Here is a 22748-nt window from a genome sequence, read left to right as displayed (position 1 = left end):
TCAAACGCGTCCAATTCATAGCTCGCAGGCGGCAGCTAAAGAGCAACGGTTGCATGGCTGAAACACGGCAGAAGACAGACACTGCAGCTTCTTGGTCGCAGCCACCGCGCTTCGGATGGAAAGAAAGACACGCACGTATACGACGCGTCTTGCCCATTAAAAAACCTAGGAGGAGTCGGATAATCTCGACCCAAAATTGTTTTTTGGCGTAAGCCAGTAGGGTCATATTAACGTAGAAAAAAACTTCAGCGAGCCAGGAGGAGACAAGACTGCGGAGTCACCTCTTGGGCCTATCTTGTTGGAGCTGCAGTTTTTTTTATGCACGCACCACCCGTGCATGAACGTACCTGGTTCAACACAACGCCGCAGCACCGTTTTCCTACCTGTATACTCCTTTCGGCAGCGGAAAACAAAACTGCCCCGCACACAGCAAGTAGGCGCACATTAAAGAACTCCAGTTCCGACTATCGTCTAAATTTAACTACAGCTCTCACTCAGCAGGCTTCGTAGCTGAGGTAAAGCCTGGAATTCCTGCAACACCATAGCTTAGGCATTGCCCCCTTCGGTGCATTGGAGTGCAGGACTGGTTTCCCCCTCCGGCCCCCATAAAACGTTTACCGTTCGCAAAGTCTTATCTCGTCTTATGATGTTAGAGCTACTATAAGTCTAACATGTACGCGCCGGCTTTCCGTTCCGGCGATTCTCCTTCCAGATTTTACATCTTTTAAGCTCGCACACACTTCCCGTCCTCCTTGGACCCCACCCACGGCAACGAGCAGTGAGAGCCTCGTTCTTGTACTATATCAGGAGCACCTAGCAAGCAATCGCAGTTTGCACTCTCACGCTAACCTCTGCCCACGCAGACGCACACCGCTATTTTTCTTTAGGTAAAAGTGGTGTTCAGTTCTGCGCGCTGCTTATGATGCATTCTTATAAAAAAGTACCATGCACGGAACCAAGTGATCGCCTATCTTTCTGCGGCATCGCCGTTTTGAGCGAACAATGTCGACAGCCGGCGGTGTTGTGCATTACGAAACGTGAGACTGAAACTGTGACCGTGCGCACGCATCACTCCTTGAGGCTAACCTCCAGTAGGGTGCGGAGAAAAGGCCCCCGTGCCCAGCAGCTGGCACCGCCGAAGCCTCAGCCGCCTTCCTTGGGCCGGCTACCTGTCGCGCGCAAGTTGCCACGGACGACGAGGCATGCGGTGACCGATCTCGTTTCGGAGTGAATAGGGGCGCCCGCCGAAGGCTATCGCGAAGGACGCCTGCTCAAATGAAACGATCGATACGGCCCAACTGCACACGTCCCGCGAAACATCGCCGGGATCAAGAGATTATGAAAAGGGCGAACAAAAGCGCCGTTTATGCATCGCGCATGAGGAAATCCTTGCAACACCCGATTCACTGAGTGCAGCGACGGTGGAGCCGAACGAGACCCGCGCTTTGGTGAGGGTGTATACGCGACCGTCGCTGTATAAGAAAGATGCGCCTCTTCCTATTTTTTTCTTGATATTGGCTGACTTAATTATCGTCGCGCAGCTTGAAGATAAGCGCACTGAAGCTACCCACTTTGTGGCACCTTCAGCCTCATTCATGTGAGATTAAAGACACGATCCTGTCATAAGCGGCAAACTGCGCCCCTCGGGAGGACTTCTTGCACAGAAAGACTGTGCCGCACAGTTGGCATCGCCGGGCTGACCTTACGCAGCCGGTTGATCGTTTCAACCAATACGCACGCTACGTCGGGCCCCAAGGTGATTAATGAGCCATCATCCAACTGGCGCCACTTATTCCGCAATCGAGAAACCACACGGGCCGTTCGCAAGAAACGGTGCAGTGTAGGTGCCTACACAGCCCGCTTTTCCCGATAGGAATTACAGTGAGCTTCTAATGAAGTTTGATCGCATGCATCGAACTGTGCTGAAGAAAGCTGTGGTGACTAGACAAAATTGCGGCATACTACACTTCCTCGACTAAGCGAACGTTACTCTGAAAGAGAGTGAAAATACTGATTAACTAAATTAACCAAAACCAATATTTACTTTATGCTTATGTCACATGTTAAAAGCACGGAATGGCGGTCAGTGACTATTTATACACACCATTTTATGACGTCCTACAAGGGACGTATTCGAAAAAGTGTCCCATGTCCCATTTACATTTGTTTTTATACTTTTCATACCCTGTATTCTCGGGGCTGGGCTTTTCCATCATACAAATTTTAACTACCCCCGAGATGTCAGTTCGCGCGCAGCAGGCCGGGGCCCGACAGGAAATGCGGACCGGCTCAAAGCGGACCATCGCAAGCGTCGGAGCCTTAAAATTGGCCCCGACGGAGCACCTGGCCTCAGGCCTTCGGTGAAGGGCTTGAGATCAGCTTAGAATGCGCGGGGCTCTTCTTCTACGTGCAGCGAGCGCACGTGTACACCGGCGTCGTATTTTTTGTTTCCCCTTTTTGGCAGTATCTGATACACCGTCACCGCAGCCAGGAATCGAACCCGCGACCTAGCGCTTAGCAGCAAAAGTCCGTGGTAGCCAGCGAAGACGTGGCAAGCCGCGCAGGAAGCCTTTGACCGCCGCGGCGTCTCATGTGCCGGGCGTGCATGCGGCGGCCGCTTCCGCGATGGCCGGCGGCGGCGGCGAGCTGCCGACGTGAGACGCATCCCTGAGTGACCCAGGCTGCCGCTCGGCAGCGCAGCGTACATGACGGCAGGTGGCACGTCTCCATGGCGTTATGGACCGACTGTCGCGGGACGTCGTTTGGGGACAAAGACGAGCGGGACACGGCAGATGGGCCCGCGGAGACTGCGTCATCGCCGCCGAGCACGGCTTCATCTATTCGCAGTAGGCACCACGCATGCATGCACGCAAGCAGAGAGATACGTCGCGCCGCGCGGCCTAATCAGCAGTCATCCCTCGTTCGATGATTTAGCCCGACGGACGCGCTGCGGGCGAGAGAATTCGCCGAGTAACGAGCGGTAAAAAAAGAGAGAATGAATTTAGGAGAAGCGCTCGGGGAGTTCCAATGAAATACAACATCGGCCAACATAGAAACACGACTGCTTCCTTGCAGACAAGTTTGCCGTCTCCCGCTCGTAGGTCGATGGCGCCGGGCGGCCGATAAGAAGCAGGGAAACCGCGGACCGGTTAACTACACAAAGAGGAGACCTGCAAGCCTTCCCTCTCCTCTGTTTCACTCCGCTGAGAGTCAAGGCGGAGGGAGGAGGAGATGTGCACCCGCCCTAAACGCACAATTTCCGCTGTTTCAAACGCGTGTTCGTTGCGAGGCTCTTGTACCCTTTAACGAATATACGTGTGTAAGGCAGCCACCGTCGGGTGCTTCAACGGCCGCTCTACGCCCGTTTTCCGATACACCTTTTGAATTCAATCGGGTAAGAAAAAACTGCTGAGGATTCAGTGGAGTGTAAACGAAAATACATAGCGTCAATCGAGGCTGAGTGGAGTAGCCGCTCCTCTCTCCCCCCTTAAATTCCCTTCTTCATCTGGTCTGCGCACTGCCCCGACATTGACACAGATTGTAGCGATCACACTACAGTGTACACCGCGTTGGTCCCGAAACACGAGTACAAAGGTGCAACAAAAAATGTACTTTTGTTCTGCGTTTTTGTTTCAAGGCAACGCCGTTCTTGACTATTGACCCGGTCAACCCACACCGCGCGACCTCTAAAATTCCGCAAATTTTCTAACTTCACACTTTTTGGAACTATATAGTAGTGTGACACACTCGTGATTCTATGCATTTAAGTGTACTGGATGAGTGTGAAGAGGAAGCCGAAATTTTCGAGGCTGCCTCAGTGTCCAGCGTTGCGACTGTCAAGGAAAGTGGGAACTAGAGGTCCAAGCTGGAAACCGATTTCATTTTGGACAAGCTACCTAAGCTGTCCACAACGAACATAGTGGCCAAGAAATATAAACGCAAAGGTATTCTGTGCGCTGAGAATAAATTTAAAAAGCCCCATAATTATAAGAAACAATGCCGCGACGACTCTTGATGGCGGAGAATGTTCCTTAATGCTGCAAGGGTACTTAACCATATGGGCGCACTAATTACAGCAACTCCCTGCCCCCAATTAAAGAAAACAATAAAGGTGAGATCAAAACTGCCCCGAGAGCCGGTTCTGCAGGCTTAAAAGGTAGACAATTCATTAAGTGGAAAATTACAACGCACGGGCATTTCGGAGCGGGCACCAGGAATGGCAGCCTGTTTAAATAACCCGGAAATAAGAATGCCCTCCAACGGGCTCTTGCATACCAAAAGGTTCACAAACCCTCAGTAGGCACTCCCGGTCTGTCAGCACGGTCAAATCGAGGGAAAAAAGGCCGGCAAGTTTATGGAGTATTTCCCCCGTCTTGACCCGTGTACTGTCTGCTCGAGTGAGACACAGCACGGGGAACTAGAACAAACAGATTTATGTTGTTTAATGATCTAATACTATTGGCAGGACCTATTCGTTACCATAAAATGCGGTGACACAGTTGCCTAAATACGCCGGAGCCACACCGTCATTTGGTCACACAGAGCCAACATTTTTTCTTTTTACTGCGCATTTGTATTGATAGAAAATGCGCTATAACGGGTCACACGAAATACTATCGAAACGTTATACGCACTGACAACTGTTTATTCCTACACTTTTGTTCGTCAAGCAAATCAATCTACTTGCTTGATCAGAAGAGAATAAAGCATGGCACACGTATTTTGAGTTTCTCGTCTTGAATATGCTCGTTCGCTTGCTAATACAACTCCTCTTGGATTAACTGCGGCTTTTCGACAAAAAAAAAAAAAAAACAATGAAGTCTAAAACGCTCAAGTATACGCCATAACAGCCTCCCGGTTGACAACCGAAGTGTATACCCCGAATACTACGGGAAAATGAAAAGCGCTTTCACTGAGGCACAAAACTTCCGCGCTGTTCAAATAGCTACTATAGTCCCAAAATATATGCAGTGGTTGCTCCAGAACACAGTAAGCCAGCATGCCCCTTGTGGCCCCCTCTGCGGCCTATGCGGAAAGCGCTGACTTCGGAAAAAATGCTTTCTGGCACATACGGTTACCGCACATGTTACCGCTTCCGGCGCAAAATACATGCTGCAAGATTAAAAAAAGCCCGAGCGCTCCAGATACACTTCGAACGAAGCCGAGGACACGCTTTGGCTTAAGTGGAGTGCAGCCTACAAACTGACTAAATATGTTCGGCTGGCTTGAAACCTTTGTTTGTAAGCAATGTATGGAACAACCCCCCAATGAAGTAGCAGTGGTAAATAAGATTATGTACGCTGTAGCTAAAACATTCTCACCCTTTGCCTTCACCCCCTCCCCTCCACTCCCTTGTACCCTTCTAACAAATTATACCAGAAAAGTCGTCTACTCGAGTACACCTGCCCGTCCACCAGCTTGGACAGAGCTCTCCGTTACTTAAGAAATCATCTGCCCTACTTTTCCGAGACACAACATTTACGCCCACTGGCTTCTGCGATTGGCGATAATATTGCGCGGTATACGACCGTGGCGCTCATGAAAGAAGCCCGCTTACTGACGATTTTATGTCCAGCCTCGCTGGGAATCATGAATTCTAAACACTTGCCAGCCCCAACGAATAGACAATTTTGTCTACAGTATAAGTATACAGAGCCGTCCACACCCTTATCGCCAGCCGCCATCTCTGAAGGCATCCGCCGCTTGGCGGATCGTTCACTTGGATGGAACTGCGAGAATGCCACAAGAAATCACGGTTAACTAAGGCACGACAGCGAAGTCCGTCGAATTTGTCGCACCCCCCGTATCTACGAGAAATTAACAAAACCACGCACTCTTTGGATAACCTGGGTATGCTTGTGTGTGTTTGGAAGTCCTAGGAAGTCTTGGGAGTACTTTGGTAAGTGTCAGCCCCCCCCCCCCCCCCCTTTCCCGCCCTCCGCAAAAAAAAAAAAAAGAAAGAAAAGAAAGAAAACCTGCACATAACTACATCAACTTGTTGCGGCAATTCAAGCGAGGCGAACAGTTGTCGAGCTGCTACTGGCAACCCATTCGAACCTTCTCGATGCTTTGGGGATACCGGTAGCGTTTACCATTACTCTGCTTGTGTTGGTGGCCCGTTGGTTCGGCCATGGAGCCCATGATTTGACGACAGTCTCACCTGCCATCGGCAATTCTTTCGGAGGCTTGCGTTGCCCCACAGTGTACCGTCGCGAATTTACCGTTGACAATCCTACATCGAGCGTTGAGAATCCGTTAGAGAACCGTTGTAAGTTTCCGGCACACTGGCACGCCCTTTAGCGGGAGCGCTATCAAGTGGCACGCTCATGAAAAAAATAAAAGCCCTCGTATTGAAGGTTCTCGCAAGTAAATGAAGAAGCGCTCACAATGGGATGAGAGCAAAGTCGGTACTGAGGTCTTGTGGGAGACCTTATTCTCCCCTCGCACCCTAGCCGCTAGCACTGAATTAGCCCATATTAGCACGCACATGATGAAAACACGTGATATGGGGGCACATTTTGGTCGCATTCATCCCGCGCTAAACTCGAGCGAGAAAAGAGGCGGGGAAGCGCATGTATAAGGGACAAGCGCTGTCTGTGCGCCTTGTCCAGTTGCGTTTTAATGTTGTTTATTACTTTAATGCACGCGTACAACGCAAAGAGCCGCCCCTCACTCTAGTACAACGGCATTGCGCTTGTGGAGCGTGTATCGTAGACATGACACAATCTGGGGTCTGCCGCGACGAGAGCCGATCAATCGTTCGTTGCTGCGTCGGGAAAGAGGTGTCCACGGCGCTGCACGCGTCAGTGCTATAGCGCGCATACACGAGGGCGGTGTATGCGCATTGCGCACTTTGGTTGTAGTATCTCTGCACTTTATTGTGCATTCGGGACGATATTACACTAGGCAGCAGGCGCACAAGACGTGCGGACAGAAACAAGCGAAATAATAACTCTGTGAGTATATGGCACCGGGGAGAAAGGGCAGAACATTTGTGTGCACGGTAGGTGTTGTAAAGTTCAAATTATAACTCAAGAAAAGGGTGAAAAGGGACCGAAAAGAATGAACTGAGTGTGGCAGCAAGAGAATGCGGCGAACTAAGCATTTGTTCCTATCTCCGTCATCTATATAGATGACGGAGGTCTTGGCACTGCAGAACCTGGAAAATCATGCTCTGCATGCATGCTTCAGAACCGTATGTGGGGTCCCCGCAGTTTGGGAAAACGCCAACATAATTATAGCTCGCAAGAAGCGTGGTGGCAAAATGGTAAATAATTATAGGTCCACAATCCGGTTGTTTATTAAATATGTGATTGCACGAGATCAGCGCTGTCATTTTCTATTTTTAGTACTGCCTGCAAGGCAATGTCGTTCATGAACGTACAACTAGCCAGATTTTCAACGTTACTGCAGTGCATATTTCCTCCATTAAAATATTAGTGCCGAGGTATCAGTACACCAAATAGGTTACGCGCAAGGCTTCCTTGAACTTATCATAGAGATTAAATTTTCCCTACGTGAGGCTTTTTTTTTCTTCAAAAGTTCTTACGTGATTTTTTGTCACGTTACTGAAACACCGCGCACAAAATGCATCAAAACAACGTACGTCGGTATAACTTGAACAAAACAGTTCGACGTATGAGTCAGGATTCTGAAAAAAAATATCTTGCAGCAAATATTACCGGCCAAGCACCCCACGCGCAGCAGCAGTTTTCAGACACATCCGTGGTACACTCGTTAAAGGTTAATTTCACGCCTCTACAACTATAGGGACTATTAACACCCATGATAATAACTCAGGCACATATTGTAAGCCTCGCTTATCTATTTCCCACTTTGGCGAACCACACCAGGTTTACTGGCATTGGTTTTTATGTGCGGAGTACCTTAGGACCGCACAATGTCCGTCCGTGTCCATGCGCATAGTATTTACAATCGCAAAAAATCCCACAGGCATCGGAAGGATTCGAGCCTGTGACTGGTAGACCAGGCAGAGTTAGCGTCAGTCGTCTTACCCATTGGGCTACGACCGTGAGTTAGTGCCCGAGAGTTAAACGGCTTACTCCCTCGCTTGTAATGGTGCGGAGTACCTTAGGACCTCCCAATGTCCGTCGGCGTTCATCCGTGCGCACACCACCATCAAGCGAAAATCAAGCGAAATTCGATTTGAGCCGTGAGTTGCAGTTTCATTTAGGGAATAATCAAGGTGCAACTAACGGCTCAAATTGAATCACGGTCGGGGCGCAAATCGAATGTCACTCGGGGCGCAACTTGGATGTCATTTCGAGACCCCGTACTCAGCATCCTCGCCATCATTCACGGAGTGGAGATGCTGCCATTTTTATTGGCGTCGCTTTTACAAAGCCGAATTCAGTTCGCCGTCTATATATGTAGTTGCGGAAGCACCACCGGAACTAAACTGATAGCCCCATCAAGTCGTCATACGCGCAAGCGTCACTGAAAAAATTGATAAATGTCAACTTTTTTCACAACGACGCCTACATAAAGCACACTTTTTGCCAGGAAAACGGTCTCGTTGTTACTAGTTTGTCACCGAGACTGGCTGCTCATTTTAAGTGCAATGCACTTCTTAAGCGACCCTGAACCTGCATCCACCGGCGATGTCCGCGCACGTGGAAATGGGCGCGCGCAGCCTGGCCGCTGACATGGCACATACCCACGTGGGGGATTGGCCAGGAATCTCCTCGTCTTCCTTGGCAACGGGGGGAGATGGGCGCGCGCTGCCTGGCCGCTGACATGGCACATACCCACGTGGGAGATTGGCCAAGAATCGGGCGTGAGAAGGGCTAATGCACCTGCTTAAAGGAGTACTGACACGAAATTTCAAAGCTGAGATCCGCTCTAGCAATCAAGTACAACGACAACACAAATAGGTGTCTGTGAATAAATGCATCTTTCTTTCTTTGTAGTTGTGTGTGTGTGTGTGTGTGATCTCTCTTTCGCGAACATTACCGAACCGCGCAAATTCAACTCGTGCATTCGCACTTTCACATTCTTCCCCTCGGGGAAATGCGGGTAATTTATTTGCCCCGGCTCGCGCACTTGTTTCTAATTGCCCCGAATACCAACACGAAAACCATCGTATAGTTTGGTATCACCCATTTAGTATAGTTTAGTAAACTTTCCTTCACAGTTTAGTATCACCCATCCTTGAGGTGTCTACTATACGACGGCACCTCGGGCGCTTCACCCACGTTGCGCGAAACGGGCTGAGCTCTAAGGCTATGTTCAGACTACCGACGCAAAAGCCACATCGTGATCTATGGACGTGAAAAAAACGGCGCGTCACGCAGTTCGGTGGGCTGAGACGTGAAATGACGTCATTCTTTAACGTTATTACGACAGTTGCGGTAACAGACTCAAACCGGGCTTAGTCGTGCAACGATCCCGAAAAGTCAGCATTTTTTTTTTTTAATCGCGAAAGAAACCTCAGGCACTTAAAGCAAGACGTACAGGGGGCAACACAGTTTCTCGCACTTCCACCACTCTGCTGCCTTTACCTAAAGTTCAGAAAAATATTTTCCACCGTTCCGAAGTCTAAGGGCAAGGCTTTTTTTACTCTCACGTTCTTGAAGAGCTTGTGTCGCCACTGTTCAGGTACGAATGGTTGGAATAGAGCTAGCTGTTCTCAACAAATATGTTGCGCACTGCACGCGAAAAATAAAGGTTAACGTGCCAACTGGAAGCTTTGTTTTGCGTCGTTTTCAGTTTGCGTATATAATAATGAAACATTATTGAGCTGAATTGGGATTTTCTGAAGCTGTATAGTATGTATTGCGAGAAACGGCTGCAACACTTATCCGAATTCAAATATAAAAAAAAGCCAATTAAACCACCATTTCTTCGCTATGAGAAATGTCAAAATATGCATAGTCTCGTTACGTGGTCCACGCATTACGTGTCTTTAGCTGGAGTTTAAACGACACTCACTTCTCGTATATCGCTGCTTACTGGAATGTGGACAAGTATGATAGCGGAGAAGAGGCTAATTCTAATGCACCTTCGTAGCATTGGCGGGTGCATTTGGCACGTTTGAGAGCTTTAAACTATCTCTGAAGTGCGAAATCTTCGTAACGCTGAAAACCTGAGACATGCCTGTAATCGAATAGACAAAGCGCTCGTTTCGCGGCGGACATTGTCGGGCTGTGAACGGCGTACATGCGTGGTACGTCGTATGTGTACGGTGTATGCGAGATACAGATCTACGGTGAAGACGGGGCGTGCGGTATATAGTGGCTCTGCAGACTCGCTCTAGTGAAAACGAAATGGTCACTCCCAGCTAATGTTCTTCTTGACGTTATTGGACCAACATACTTTTGAACGACGCTTGGAAGCATCTCTTCGGAATTTGGAATATTCACCTATATACCGTCCAGTAGCGGTGCGAATAACAATATTCTATTTTATGCCTCGTCCATCCTCTTTCTCCTCTTCCATGTGGCCCTTTTTTCTCCGGTGAACGTATAGTGTTTAAATGCACACTTAGTTTTGTCATGGTTACCCAAGGCTTTTTAACATGCTTGGGCGTAATTCGCATCCCTTCGATTAAAAATGACGCTCCTTTGCGTTCACATCGAATCATTTGTGTCTATTTCAGTAGCATGTTAAGGTATGTTATATTGTGAGCGCGCACTCGTGCATTCGTGGACTAGTTAAGCATCGTCGAACTGCCATAAGACTGTGCCCATCCACTGTCCACCGGAGTGGTCAATCTCTCACCTGTACATAACCACTATAATCATCATTTGTACATGATCATAATCATAAGTCGCTTGATTGGTGAGTCTCGATCGGCGTAGTAAAGCAGGCGACCGTTGAAGCTGCTGCTTCTCTGAGAGAAGCGTCCTGTCTCCTTGAATGTGTTTTTCGCATTTTCATCCATTAATTGAGACTCGTAACTACCCTCTTACACATTCCTTCATTCACCTCTTTTTAGTATGTTTAGGTTCATTGCGTGCTTATTCCGTATTTGTAGGTCTTGTACTTTATTTTGCATTTTAATGCCTTGCACGCAATTTATGTGACTATCTCAGCAACGTTAACTGTCATGCTGCCCGCACGGCTTATCAATGTTGAGGTGCAGACCTATGTCAGACAAAAGCACGTGTTATAATACAGTCAAATCTCGGTACAACGAACACCACATTAACGAACTTTTCAGATTAACGAGCGTTTAAGAAATCCCACGGCGACTGCTTATAGTTTTAATGTAAAATTATTTCACTACTACGTACTTCAGCATATGGAACTTTTCAAAATAACGATCGTTTTATTTAGTTCCGTGCCATGTTAACAACGCCTCAATACTACGAACTCACATTTTCAAGGCCGGAGATTCTTAGATTTACAATCGCGGCAACCGGAGCCGTATGCTAGCAGACGACATGGCAAAGCACAGTGCAGAAGAGGACGTCTTGCAACTTGCTCCGCGGAATGCGCGAGCCGATGCCAGAGAGAGAAAAAATAAGGTGAAGAGAAGGGAAAAAAAATGTCGCATGGGTGGCCTCCTCCTTCCAGAAAGCCGCGGCCGCGCTATTCGCGCCCCACCGCGAGTTTTTCGACGTTACGCCGCTGCTCGGGTTGCTTGCTGGATCTTCACGGACATCAGCGGAGCTGACCACAGAGGACAATCTCCATACCATGAGCGTTCAGGATCTAGAAGGCAGCGAGGACGGCATGAACGACGATGCATCTGAGGGTGCCGCGGCAGCACTCGAAGACTGCGACCAGCACGTGACGACTCCGGATGTGCTGGACAGCGTACGAAAACCGCACATTTCCGGAGAAAACCGCACGGCCACGGAGTCAGTCCACATGAATATGGAAGAGTTGGAGTCCTTCGTGCTAAGAAGCTTGTGGTGCACGCAGCAGAAGAAAATTGCTAACTACTTTAAATAAACGTACACTGTTTAATGATCACATGTGCATTTTTTCTGAAAAATGACTTCAAGGATGCACAGCTCTACGGGTAGGTCGTTTTAGGCACTGAAATGTTATTTGTTGTCTTAAATTTTGTGATTTTCGCTACAACGACCTTTCAGAATAACGAGCAATTTTCCGCGGTCCCCTGAAGTTCGTTATATCGAGATTTCACTGTAGTCCAATAAACGTTTACCGTTAACCAACAGAAACGATAACTGCAGCGTTTGAAGTTGACCGAGTTGGCACGTGTCGGCGTGTGCGTACGTGACGTTCGCGGGTCCCGTGTTTCTGTACTGTTTCGTTCTCACGCGTGATAGTGGCACAGCAGGTTGCTGTCCCATTACTTTCATCGTTAAGACTGAAATAGGACCTAAACGTAATACTAAAAAGAAAAAAAAAATCTAAGTTCTCTATATATACGCAATCTGCGTAGGAGGCGCACAGAGGTAGTTTTGTAGACTCCTCAGTAATCCCATCGGCTTCGCGTCGCTTCGTGTTTCCTATGACTCGCATCGTGTCGCTTTTGGAGTCCTGACAGTTCAATGCTTACATCCCCGCAGTTTCGGTGTGAACGGTGTAGGTGCCTACATCATGCATCGCCTCTTCCAATAAGGAACTATGGTCCGGGCGCCAGTTGTATCGCAATCGTGCGCTCAGCCCTGCAGCGACATGAGCCTCAGCATTCAAGTTTGGAGGAACGTGTGAAACGCAGACACCAAGCGTCCGCTAAAGTAGTCGCTACACCAACGCAATGCATCACTATGTGCTGCCCGAGTAGTCCCTGCGCGCGGTCCGTATACGCTCCGAAAAAAAAAAAAACCGTTAAGGGCTACTCAAGGAGGGCTACTACAGCAGCTGCGCCACAGATCACTGGAACTTCGCCGTGGCCGCCGGGCACGTGATCTGGTCAACTACATCATCCCAGGCTCGGGGAACAACCGCCGTACTCTCTCGGTACGCATGTATGTACGCATGTCTATAACTAAGAGAATCGACAAACTCCCCCTGCATACGGGCTGTATTAAAGGGACCCCGCAACAGTTTTTCCGACTTTTCTATATATCATAAATGCTTTCAGAACGTAGTCAACAAACACACTCAGTACTCAGAACAAGTGACCACCAAGTACCTCAGCCAAAAATTACTGCTCTATGCCCACCAGATAACTTTGAAACTTGCTCAAAAGAATTTTCTCTCTTCATTTCCCCGTCTTGGCGTTTTTCGAGCGCTCGAATTACATCATTACAGCGGTGTAGCGGCTACTGGCCGGTCTTCTTTCGGTTGCAGCAATAAACGCATTCGATATCCACTTTTTAAAAATACCACAAAAGCAAAGCGGAAATGGAAGGCGCATCTGTTGCGACGAGCAAATCACGCAGTGTCGCTCCGGGCTGACGATACCTGTAGCTTTCGCGGTGCTTCCAGACGCGGAGGAAAGAGCGAAAGCGTTTATCGGCAGTGATGCTGTCCCTTTAACGTACCAACGGAGATTCCGCACAACGTCGCCAGTACGGCTATCGCAGTAACAGAAAGATAAGAGGCATGAGCTAAATATAGAAGTTGTAATAGCCATAACGTTGACTCAAAAATCGCCGGCTGATAACCACGATCCTCCAAGAACAAGAAAGAGCATAAAACAAGGTACAGCGCGTGTCAATAACAAACATTCAAGCTCATTTTGATCAGCGAGCAGATGACCAAGCTCCCCAAACAGCGCAGTGCGTCCGTGCCAAGAACCCCTTGAAATGCGTACCTTCTTTGGTGAGCTGCGCTGCTGAACTCAATGACGTGGGTTCGATCCCCGCCGCGGCGGCCGCTTTCCTCATCGAGGCGGAGAGCAAAAACACCCGTATGTCGAGATTTCAGCGCAAGATAACGATCTACAGGTGGTCTATAACCGTAGCCCTCCACACGGCGCGCCTTAAAGGGACACTGAAGTGATTTGTAAACAGTGTGGGATTGCTAGCGCAAATTGTAGTCCAGAGTCCATAGGCCATGTTTCGACCACTCTGATAGCGTTTACGCGAATTTATTTTGTAGAAAAATCAATTCGAAAATGCTGTCCTCCTTTCTGTATCATCGCCCATTTTCTGTGGCGTTTTCGTGTGAGGTCAGGAGGACATGCCTTGGCTTGACTGCGCTACTGCACGCCTCGCCGACCTTCCGACTGAGTCAGTCGACCCACCGTTTAGTCCGCCGGCCGCCGACGAGTAGTCGCAATTCGTTCACTCAGTTGAAACGAAGCTACGACCCGTTTGTGAATAGAAGAATGTGCCTTTCTTTACTTTGTTAGTTTGTACACTGTATCTAGCTCCAAGTCCAGGTCACTCCACACAAGCCCTGCACAAGCGCACATGCGACGCTTCGCTGACTGGTACGCTAGTAGAAAATCTAAGGCCACTTGAAAGCAGAAGAGTCAGCGAAGTCAATGTAGGTACTAAGAAAATAAAATCAACTGAAACTTTTACTGTACAGCGTAAAACTAGGAAGCAGGAAACACTATTTTTTGCGCTGGGAGAACAAGCAAGGCGGCTAGCAGCACAACCACACACCTGCGAACGCATTTCCGTCTAAGAAATGCAATTGCTAGACGTGAGATATTGTGAAAATTTGGAGGACGTTTACTGCACGAGCGCTATACAACAAATAGACACCTAAGTGGCTTGAAATGCTAAATCTAAATAAAAGTGTAAACTCGTTATACATTATATGTATACCTTATATTTCCAACGCCGGCAGCACTGGCCCGTGGCCGAGTGATCTGGAGTGCTAGGTATGTTATTTTGCAAGTCACAAGTTCGAATTCCAGAGGGTACGTATTTTTTTTTTGTATGTTGACTTTTTCGTTTTCGGCCGATGTTTTCTATACTGAGTTCACCATTTTTGGGCCGTAACGTTCACTGCTCCACGGACTAGTTCACAGAACGCGCGCAGGCTGACACTGACGCGCTAGCGAGTTCTCGTTGGCGTGCTGTTGCCATAAGCACCGACTGCTTGCGGGTAGTGAGCACAGGCCATAATCAACACACCCTTGGCCTGGTGCGAACACACTTTTTACGATACAGGCATGCATGAGTGAGGCAAGCTCCACATATGGAGGAAAAGCGCATGGCCTTTGAGCGTCTGCGGGGACGAGGAGGGCGTTCATCCCACTGCGTAGGCCTCGGCTAGTGAGTGCTACGATTCCAAGCCGTCCTGGGAGGCTTATCTCAGGCATTTTACAGCCGACAACATGGCAGAAGCGCGGTACGGCGATTACCGAGATATCGAGAATGCCCATCCAACGATGCCGTCGGATGTCAAGCATGTTGTTTTACAGAACCGAAACCGAAACTTGATTTAATGCTAAACTTGGACATCGTCCAATCACGGTGCATCTCCTCCCGTCGTTACAGCTTTTAGTTGGTGCAGCCGCCGCAGACCACGCATGGTAGTTTTTCTTCTTTCGCGCTTTATAAAATAATTACCGACTTATCAACCGAATAAACGATGAAAAGTGTGTTAATTTGAGCCACTCTACGCAGTGCAAACAAAAACGGGAGCTTGACAAATTCACTTCAGTGTCCCTTTAATGCTGCAGATGTAGCTCCAGGGGCGAAACTCCCCAAAATTTGATTTTTTTCGTAATTGGTAAGCATCTGGTCGGTTTCAAGTAGGCATCGGCACCTAGCAGGCATCAGAGGAAAAAAAATTGTACGCATGTTTGGAATTAAGACAGTACTCTCTTATACCTTTTGAGTCTATAGGCTTCGCGGCTGTGGTAGCAAAAACGGTGTTAGCCGCTGTTTTTGAAGCCTTGTTTTTTTACCAATCGAGATAGTTATACAGCCACCTCCACTACCGCATCGCAATAGCATTACCAAAACTAAATCCCCCGATTTTGGAAATTAATTTAGTCAATACTATCGGCACCGGTGTGGATAGCCTCGCACGTTATACGGATAAACTGAATTTTGAAGCATGCCTCTCCACTTTTTTTAATGAAACATCATCCAATACGAATATATAACACCCAGCAAAAACACCTCAGTGTTAAAAGATAAGCACTGCGAGCCAATTTTCTGATGCGCTACAAATTTGCTAGCCACGATAAGTACGCTGCAAAAATTTCGTTATACGGATGACATACTCTCCCAGTTAAATTAGCTCCGCATACGCCAAATCTTGCGGGAAGCCACTAACAAGTCCACAGTTGTAAATGTTGCGAAAATGGGTACGAAATAAGTTTCGTGTGCCACGATTTATGCCGGTATATACCTCACAGATGAGTGCCTACTCGTGAACGGTTCCGACACCCGCAAAATGAGTGCTCACAAAAGCAGAAAATATTACACTAACGTCCGCATGAGGGAAGAACGGGGGCGTGCACCCATCCATTCGAATTGGGTTGTAGTTGCCGTTTTTTTTTTTTAAGTGTGTGTGTGTGTGTGGGGGGGGGTTCGATAGGAGCAAATGAGCACAAGCTTCGTAGGCGATGCGGCAGCAAATGCGCATTTTCCATCGTTTAAAACCTAAACGCATAATTATGAACATCCCGTTTACGCGAAATCATGACGAAAATGTTTTAACCATGTCCTGAAGTCGTTCAAAGGTTCTGAATACATTTGCGCCATGCGTGCTTAGTTGCAAAATAGAAACCCTAAAATTGTTTCGGATTCAAGGTTTAAACTTAATGTAACCGCACCGAGGTTACATCGCGCTGACTACAAGGCAAATGCTGGAATTAATTTAGTCCACCTGACCTCATTTGGTGCCCCTTTTACGCGCGCCTTCCGAAGTTTGTCGTCTCTGTCCACCTTGATCAGGCGCCAAGTCGGTCACATCGCGCATGCGCATACCAGCCGAATGTCTTCCGCTAAACACCTCGGGGCGACTTAGACAACAGTCGTGTAAATTAAGCGCCCAACGTGCTCTGGAAATTCACTCGCAGAGGGTACTTTAAAAGTAGTGATATGACCATACATATTCAGGCGACAAAAGAATAGAACTCCGTTTTTTTGTGATCCCAATAACTACAGCTGGGATAAGAGGCAAGCTGTAGAGGAGGGAAACGGATTACTATTAGACCAGTTGAGATTCCTCAAAGCGCTCACTCGATGCCCGGGTAAAGCTCAAACGAAAACTCGATCGAGCTTTTACGCACTGTACACCTGTGCAGAGGCGCGCGTCGTCGTGGAGGGCTACGGAATAATTTGAGCACCTGGGAATCTTTAGCGTGGGTAAAAATGTCAACACGAGGGCGTTTCGCCTCCATCAGGAAAACGACCACAGTGGCACGGAATCTAACACCAGACCACGGGCTCAGTATATATCAATGTATCAGTCATTGGCCCACCGCGGTGGGTTAAATAATCGGAAGTTTTGCGCACCACTTTAACGACAACGTGCCAGAGTCACCAGGCGGAGGCATATACCCTGTATTCATTCTAAGTGCAATTGATTGTGCTTATATTTCCGCCAACATTTCAACAAGCGTCTGAGACTTAGACGACTTCAAATTTCTATCGCCCGCGGTTGTGTTCATTCAAGCCACCGGTACTTGTATTCGCGAAGAGGCAATTAGTTTGCAGAAACGGACAGCGCACACTACCGCATAGCTCCATTGACGTCTGCAGCACACTCATGCGGAGTGCCGCGTGGCTCTGCAGGGGTTTCGGATGTATTTCCGAGGAGGGTGATTTCATTATGTCCGGAACCAATCCCATTACTAAATAAAGTAATGGAACAGTGTACTCGGTGTGCTTAGTGCGTGCTCCGGATTACCATTGCGTTACAAGCCTCGTGTTATAGCGATGTCCACGCATTATCGCGGCAAACTTTCCGCAACTAGACCATCACCTCTTCCTTCCCCAATCCGCTCAGGACAAAAAATCGTCGTCCCTGTTTTCAATGTGTTCCTTTTGCGACGGAGGCCATTGGCACTTGCGTTACAGTTTCTACGCAAAGAAAACCGCCAAGTGTCTGCGGAAATACCGAACATTCCTCGGTGGCAACCCCACATCCTTTCCGCGCATACAAAGTAGTTAGATGTCTATGCAAGGCTGACCGTTTGGCTTCGCCACGCACACGCCAGTCTTGCCAAAAAGAGAAATGGCGGCACCGAGAAACAGGTTTCTTCTAGCGCACCATGATTGACCAAACTTCCGGAAGGATGCAGTGATATACGGCGGAACACGCCGTGCACGCTATACACACGTCACCGTATAAGCACTGGCTGGAAGGGGCCCGTAAACATCGAGGGTCGTCCCTTACCGCAGACAACGTGCAGGACGAGAAAATAGATACGGGCAAACGGGAGCCTCCGTTTTGGATCGCTTTCGCGCTCGCTTAGCGGGAAATGGAGAGCCCGACAAGCGTCGAACAAAAATAAAACACAGCAGAGACGAGGAACACAAAGACGTCCGAAAGACCACCGATGCGAACGTCATGGCGGGACATTGATAGGACAACGGAACAGGTGTGCGTTTACGATTGTATACACATGCTCGTACGGGGGCGTAAATATGTAGTTAGGTGGCGGCCAGGTGCTGCGGTAAGCCTGACCGAGGCATCGGGTGGCATTCAGACGTCGAGAATGACTTAACGATGCGCCTAGAAATTGTGAAGGGAAGATAAAGAAAGGGAGACTTGCAGCGGGGCGGAATAGTCTACATCGTAGTGCTGTGTCCTTTGGCCCAAAGTTGGCATAGTTGTGCCTGTGTCGCATTGTTACGTTGGGTGAGGCATCTGACTGGCAGCTCCACACGTCGTGTGAAAGCTTGCACATACGTGAAAACATGCTTCATATTCTCTTCGTTTGTTTATAGAGTTTCATGCCCACAACAATGCTTTGTTCGTCGCAGAAAAGGCACCTGCTCTTAGCATGAACTAGTGAAAGTAGGTTAAATCTGGTTCGATTTTCAGCTCAAGCGATCTGCTCTGAAGGGAAATTGTGATTATTTAGACATGCTGTGTCTTCGTTATCGATGAGACAAAATTATAGGGACAGAATTTTGTTCTGTTTACCATCATTCGTAGAATCGTTCTAATTGAGGATGAGTGACACGAGTGCGAGCATTGCTAAATTAAGTCGCGCGCGCAGCTTGCTTCTTCGGAGAATGGCAAACACTGGAGTTGTTTTCTCAATCCCAGGCTGTTCTAGAGATTATGTGCAAGAGAGGACAGCCCGCTTAGGGTTGCTCGCTCACTCCTGACATTGTCGCAGATCATCTTAAGGCCCATGAAGCACGCTTCGCCAGCGGCATAAGGTATGACGCGAGAATATACCGGCCCCGGAGGAGTCAATGTACGAAAGCCCGTTTTCAGGCACAAGCCTCTCTCGCGACAGCCCTGCAACGAAACTGCTCCATATGCTTTACGCATGAGGAGTAGAAATCTTAAACAACCGAACAGCTAAAAAATCGGAGGGAAAATTTCAGATACCCGTTATTCGTATCTGTAACGCTTAGCTCGTGTGTTTAGCCGTCCCGTTAGCATCCAGCAGTAAATAAATGAGACATCTTTACACAAAAGCCCAACTGATCATGAAGAAAATGTTCGCCATGAGCGCCTATTATCAGAGCGCAGAATTTTATAGGCTTTTTTTTTTTTTTTTGCACATTTGCATGTCATTCACCGCGCGGCTGTTGAAGCGTAGGTGGCACGGGCGGTAGCGCCAAAAAGTGGCTCGCAAGTAATTTTCACCGCTTAGATAGCGAGTAAATAAAATCCATAAGGAGAGAAAGAAGAGCAGGCAATGAGAAACGACACTATCGCGTTAAAAAAGGAAGAAATAAGCCCCACAGTGCAACTGTAACAACACTAATACAGCCATGAGACGCACGGTGACCCATATGCGGCGCTGGGATGGAAACTCTCAATTCCAGTTTTTTCGTTGTGCAGTGACACCGAGGAACAGGAATGATCGTTGCAGGTTTCCATTAAAGGTGGCTAGTGATGCGCAACACTTAACGCGAAGTAGGCAGGACAAGCAGGTTGCGGCAAGTTCGTTTTGTGCTGTCAAGAAGTTTAAGCGTGGTTATGCGCTATAGCCGAGGTAAGAAGCACACGAAGAGAAATGATTTAAACACTTCAGTATTTTTGTAGAAACCAAGTACCCAGCCAGATTTCCGATGACAGACAACATCCAGCGTTAAACAACAGGGGCACTCCAACTGTGCTACTGCCGGCGGGAATTGTGTGTCCCGCTGGGTCGCGCTTCCATGATACGGATACCGGATGTTATTTGGGAAAGCAATAAGGAAAACGGCTCCTCGTTGAAGTACATTTCAGAAAAATATCATGTCATAATTGGCAAATAACTAATTAAGGCATATTCGAACAAGTTACAGCTGCTGGAAGACCAACACTCCTCCTGGACGCGCTTTAACGAATCCCTAAGGTTGTTAGTGAACGCAATTCAGAATAGTTTTTAGAAACAAAAAAAAAAACAATACAAGAACAGTGTCTCACATGGTCATTAAATCAGCAACATTTAATTAACCAACAGATAAACTAAACGTCACATTAAGTCACATATTACAACTTTGTGTAGCGACCCCGAACAGCAAGCAACTTGTATTAATGCAGTTCAAATTTCAAAATAAATGGCCGAAATGAGTTTTTTGTTCCTGCGCGACTTCGACACGCAGTTTGAAGGTATTCTCAACATATAGCAAATGAAGGTCTGTATCGGCAGTTTTGATGTTGAATTCTGGTAAGAGGTGTCAGCGACGACTGCGAGACGCGCTGACATGTGCTGCCACGCGCTAAATAGTAAGCAGCAAGCAGAAACGCAACACCAGAGAGGACTCGCTACGTAGAAAAGGCAGCGAAGTACTCAGAGTGCAAGCACAAGGCAAGGGGACGGGTTGTAAACATGAGCGATAGTTTCGCTAGCCCGTCCGAGCACGTTTTCCGAGTCACGGTGGCGTCGAACCGGAGCGCCGCCGCAGAAACACGCGCCGAACCGCGACCCAGTGACAGCGCGTGGAGCGTGTTGTCAGCAGCGCGCACGAGTGGTACGGGCCCCGGTGTCACGCTCATTGAGGCGCGCGCACGGCGCGAGCACGCCGCGCGCGGCCCGGCGGCCGGAGCCGGAGCGCGGCCAGGGGCAGACGCCGCGTGAGGCTCGGGCCGCGAGGACGCGCACGCCGGCCGACGCGGACCGTAGGCCTAGGGGGAACCCGGGGCTGACGGCATGCACTCACATTGCATCCGTTGAGGCCGGTGCTGCTTCCGGCGAGGCATGCCTGGGGCGTCGCCAGGGCGGCAGCCGTGCTGCGGAGGGGGCGAGCGTGCTCAGGGCCCGCGCCGGCCGAGCCTCGCCGGAGGGGTTCTGCCAGCAGCCCAGCGCGCCATGCCTTTCGCGGACGCTGCCGAGCGGCCGCCAAGCATCACGGGAAAGTCGTTGGGCTTCCCGCGCACGCCGCCGCCACCGCGTCATCTCTTGGCCGGCGCCGAAGACGCGCCGCGCCAAGGAGCCGGGTTCGGTCAGCCGCCACAGGGAAGCGCCACGACCGACAGCGCGTACCTGGCTCGTGCGGCCGCCCAGGGCCGCGGCGGGTGATTTGGCCCGAAGATTCGGGCGACGGAAAGCCGTGCACTGGTGATGTAGAATGGGAGCCAACAGCAACGCTCCGTGGAGCAGCGATTTGCAGTCGTGGACGCGTCGTGGATCCGTTCGGACGGGTGAAAGCGATGGGGATCATACGTTGGTATGGCACAGTACGTGAATGTTGATGCGGGGCACATTCTTCATGTACGTAAAGATCATGTGCTGTCACTGTACAGTTGCTTCTTACATTTACAACGTTTCCGTGTGCCTCATGTGTACAAAGGTGCACTTATGCGCACTTTGCTTCTTGCATTGCTCTGTCGCTGTGCGGAAAAGCCAACCAAAAGGAGCGCCAACCAAGCACGTGCTCTGCGGCGAACCCAACTTTAGAGTCATCGACATGAATAGGAACAAAATAAGGGCACAAACGCGCGGGAGGGAAACACACAGCAGTGCGGGCGTCGTAGATCTATAAGGCTGCCTTCACCCGCCGCAATGGGTCTGCTCCCCGATATGAAACTGTTCCTTCGGTGTTTTACGCATCGTAGCTACACATGGGTAATGAAGCGCACTGTAGTACAGGGCTACGAGGTAGTTTGAAGCTCCTAGCTTTCTTTCTCTCTCGTATGCGCCGATGCCTTGCACATCGGGGCTGTTTTTGTATTTTTATACGTTCTGTGTGTATTTTTATACGTTCTGTTGGACACAACTCACTAAAAAAAGCTCTGATTAAGCACTCCCATGACACCTTCAGATCACCCTCCGTCAGGTGTAGACCATCGTGCGATGTTGGAGTAAAAGTATTGAAAAAAAAAAAAAAAACGTTGCTCTACGAAAATACATCAAGTCACAATGCTCCCGTCCCAGATAGAGGATTCAAAACATTTCATAGGTGCCCATACCGAAGAAAATTCCAGAGAAGCTACCCTACATTTTGACACAAAGGCCTACGCAGCTCAACAGAGTGCGCTACAAAAGGCGTATGTTACAGCTATCTGATGGAAGCGGAAATCAACAACAACAACAAAAAACGTCCGTGTGCAGTATTTCTCACGCACGTTAAACATCACCAGATGGCCCAAATTGATCCGTAGTCGTCTACAAGAACTTCATAGCCCTCAGTCATATAATATTTGTGCGAACACATGAAACCGCTATTTTAATAACGTTATTACAATGATCTCGTAAAGGATTTTTTTTTTGCCGCTGGAGGAAATATATATATGCACTTTATATTAAAGAGGTCTGGAACGTTCTGAAGATGAGTTCT

The 22748-nt window shown here is 48.7% G+C and overlaps 1 protein-coding gene across 2 annotated transcripts in view; it reads right to left on the bottom strand.

Moving 5' to 3' along the window:
* Positions 1 to 21269, bottom strand: part of LOC144155453 (protein tiptop-like) — a 459919-nt gene extending 438650 nt beyond the window's left edge. For both annotated transcript variants that reach the window (XM_077686901.1, XM_077686902.1), the window contains exon 1: positions 21132 to 21269. In XM_077686901.1, the coding sequence (XP_077543027.1) occupies positions 21132 to 21171 (40 nt within the window). In that variant the 5' untranslated portion in view covers positions 21172 to 21269. The remainder of the gene's footprint in view (positions 1 to 21131) is intronic.
* Between the last annotated feature and the right edge of the window lie 1479 nt (positions 21270 to 22748).

Source organism: Haemaphysalis longicornis, unplaced genomic scaffold (genome assembly GCF_048455015.1).
Source record: "Haemaphysalis longicornis isolate Haplotype H1 unplaced genomic scaffold, Haemaphysalis longicornis Haplotype H1 scaffold_1, whole genome shotgun sequence".
Taxonomy (NCBI): Eukaryota; Metazoa; Arthropoda; class Arachnida; order Ixodida; family Ixodidae; genus Haemaphysalis; species Haemaphysalis longicornis.
The sequence above is the reverse complement of the archived record's forward strand: the minus strand, read 5'-3'. Positions and strand labels throughout refer to the sequence as shown.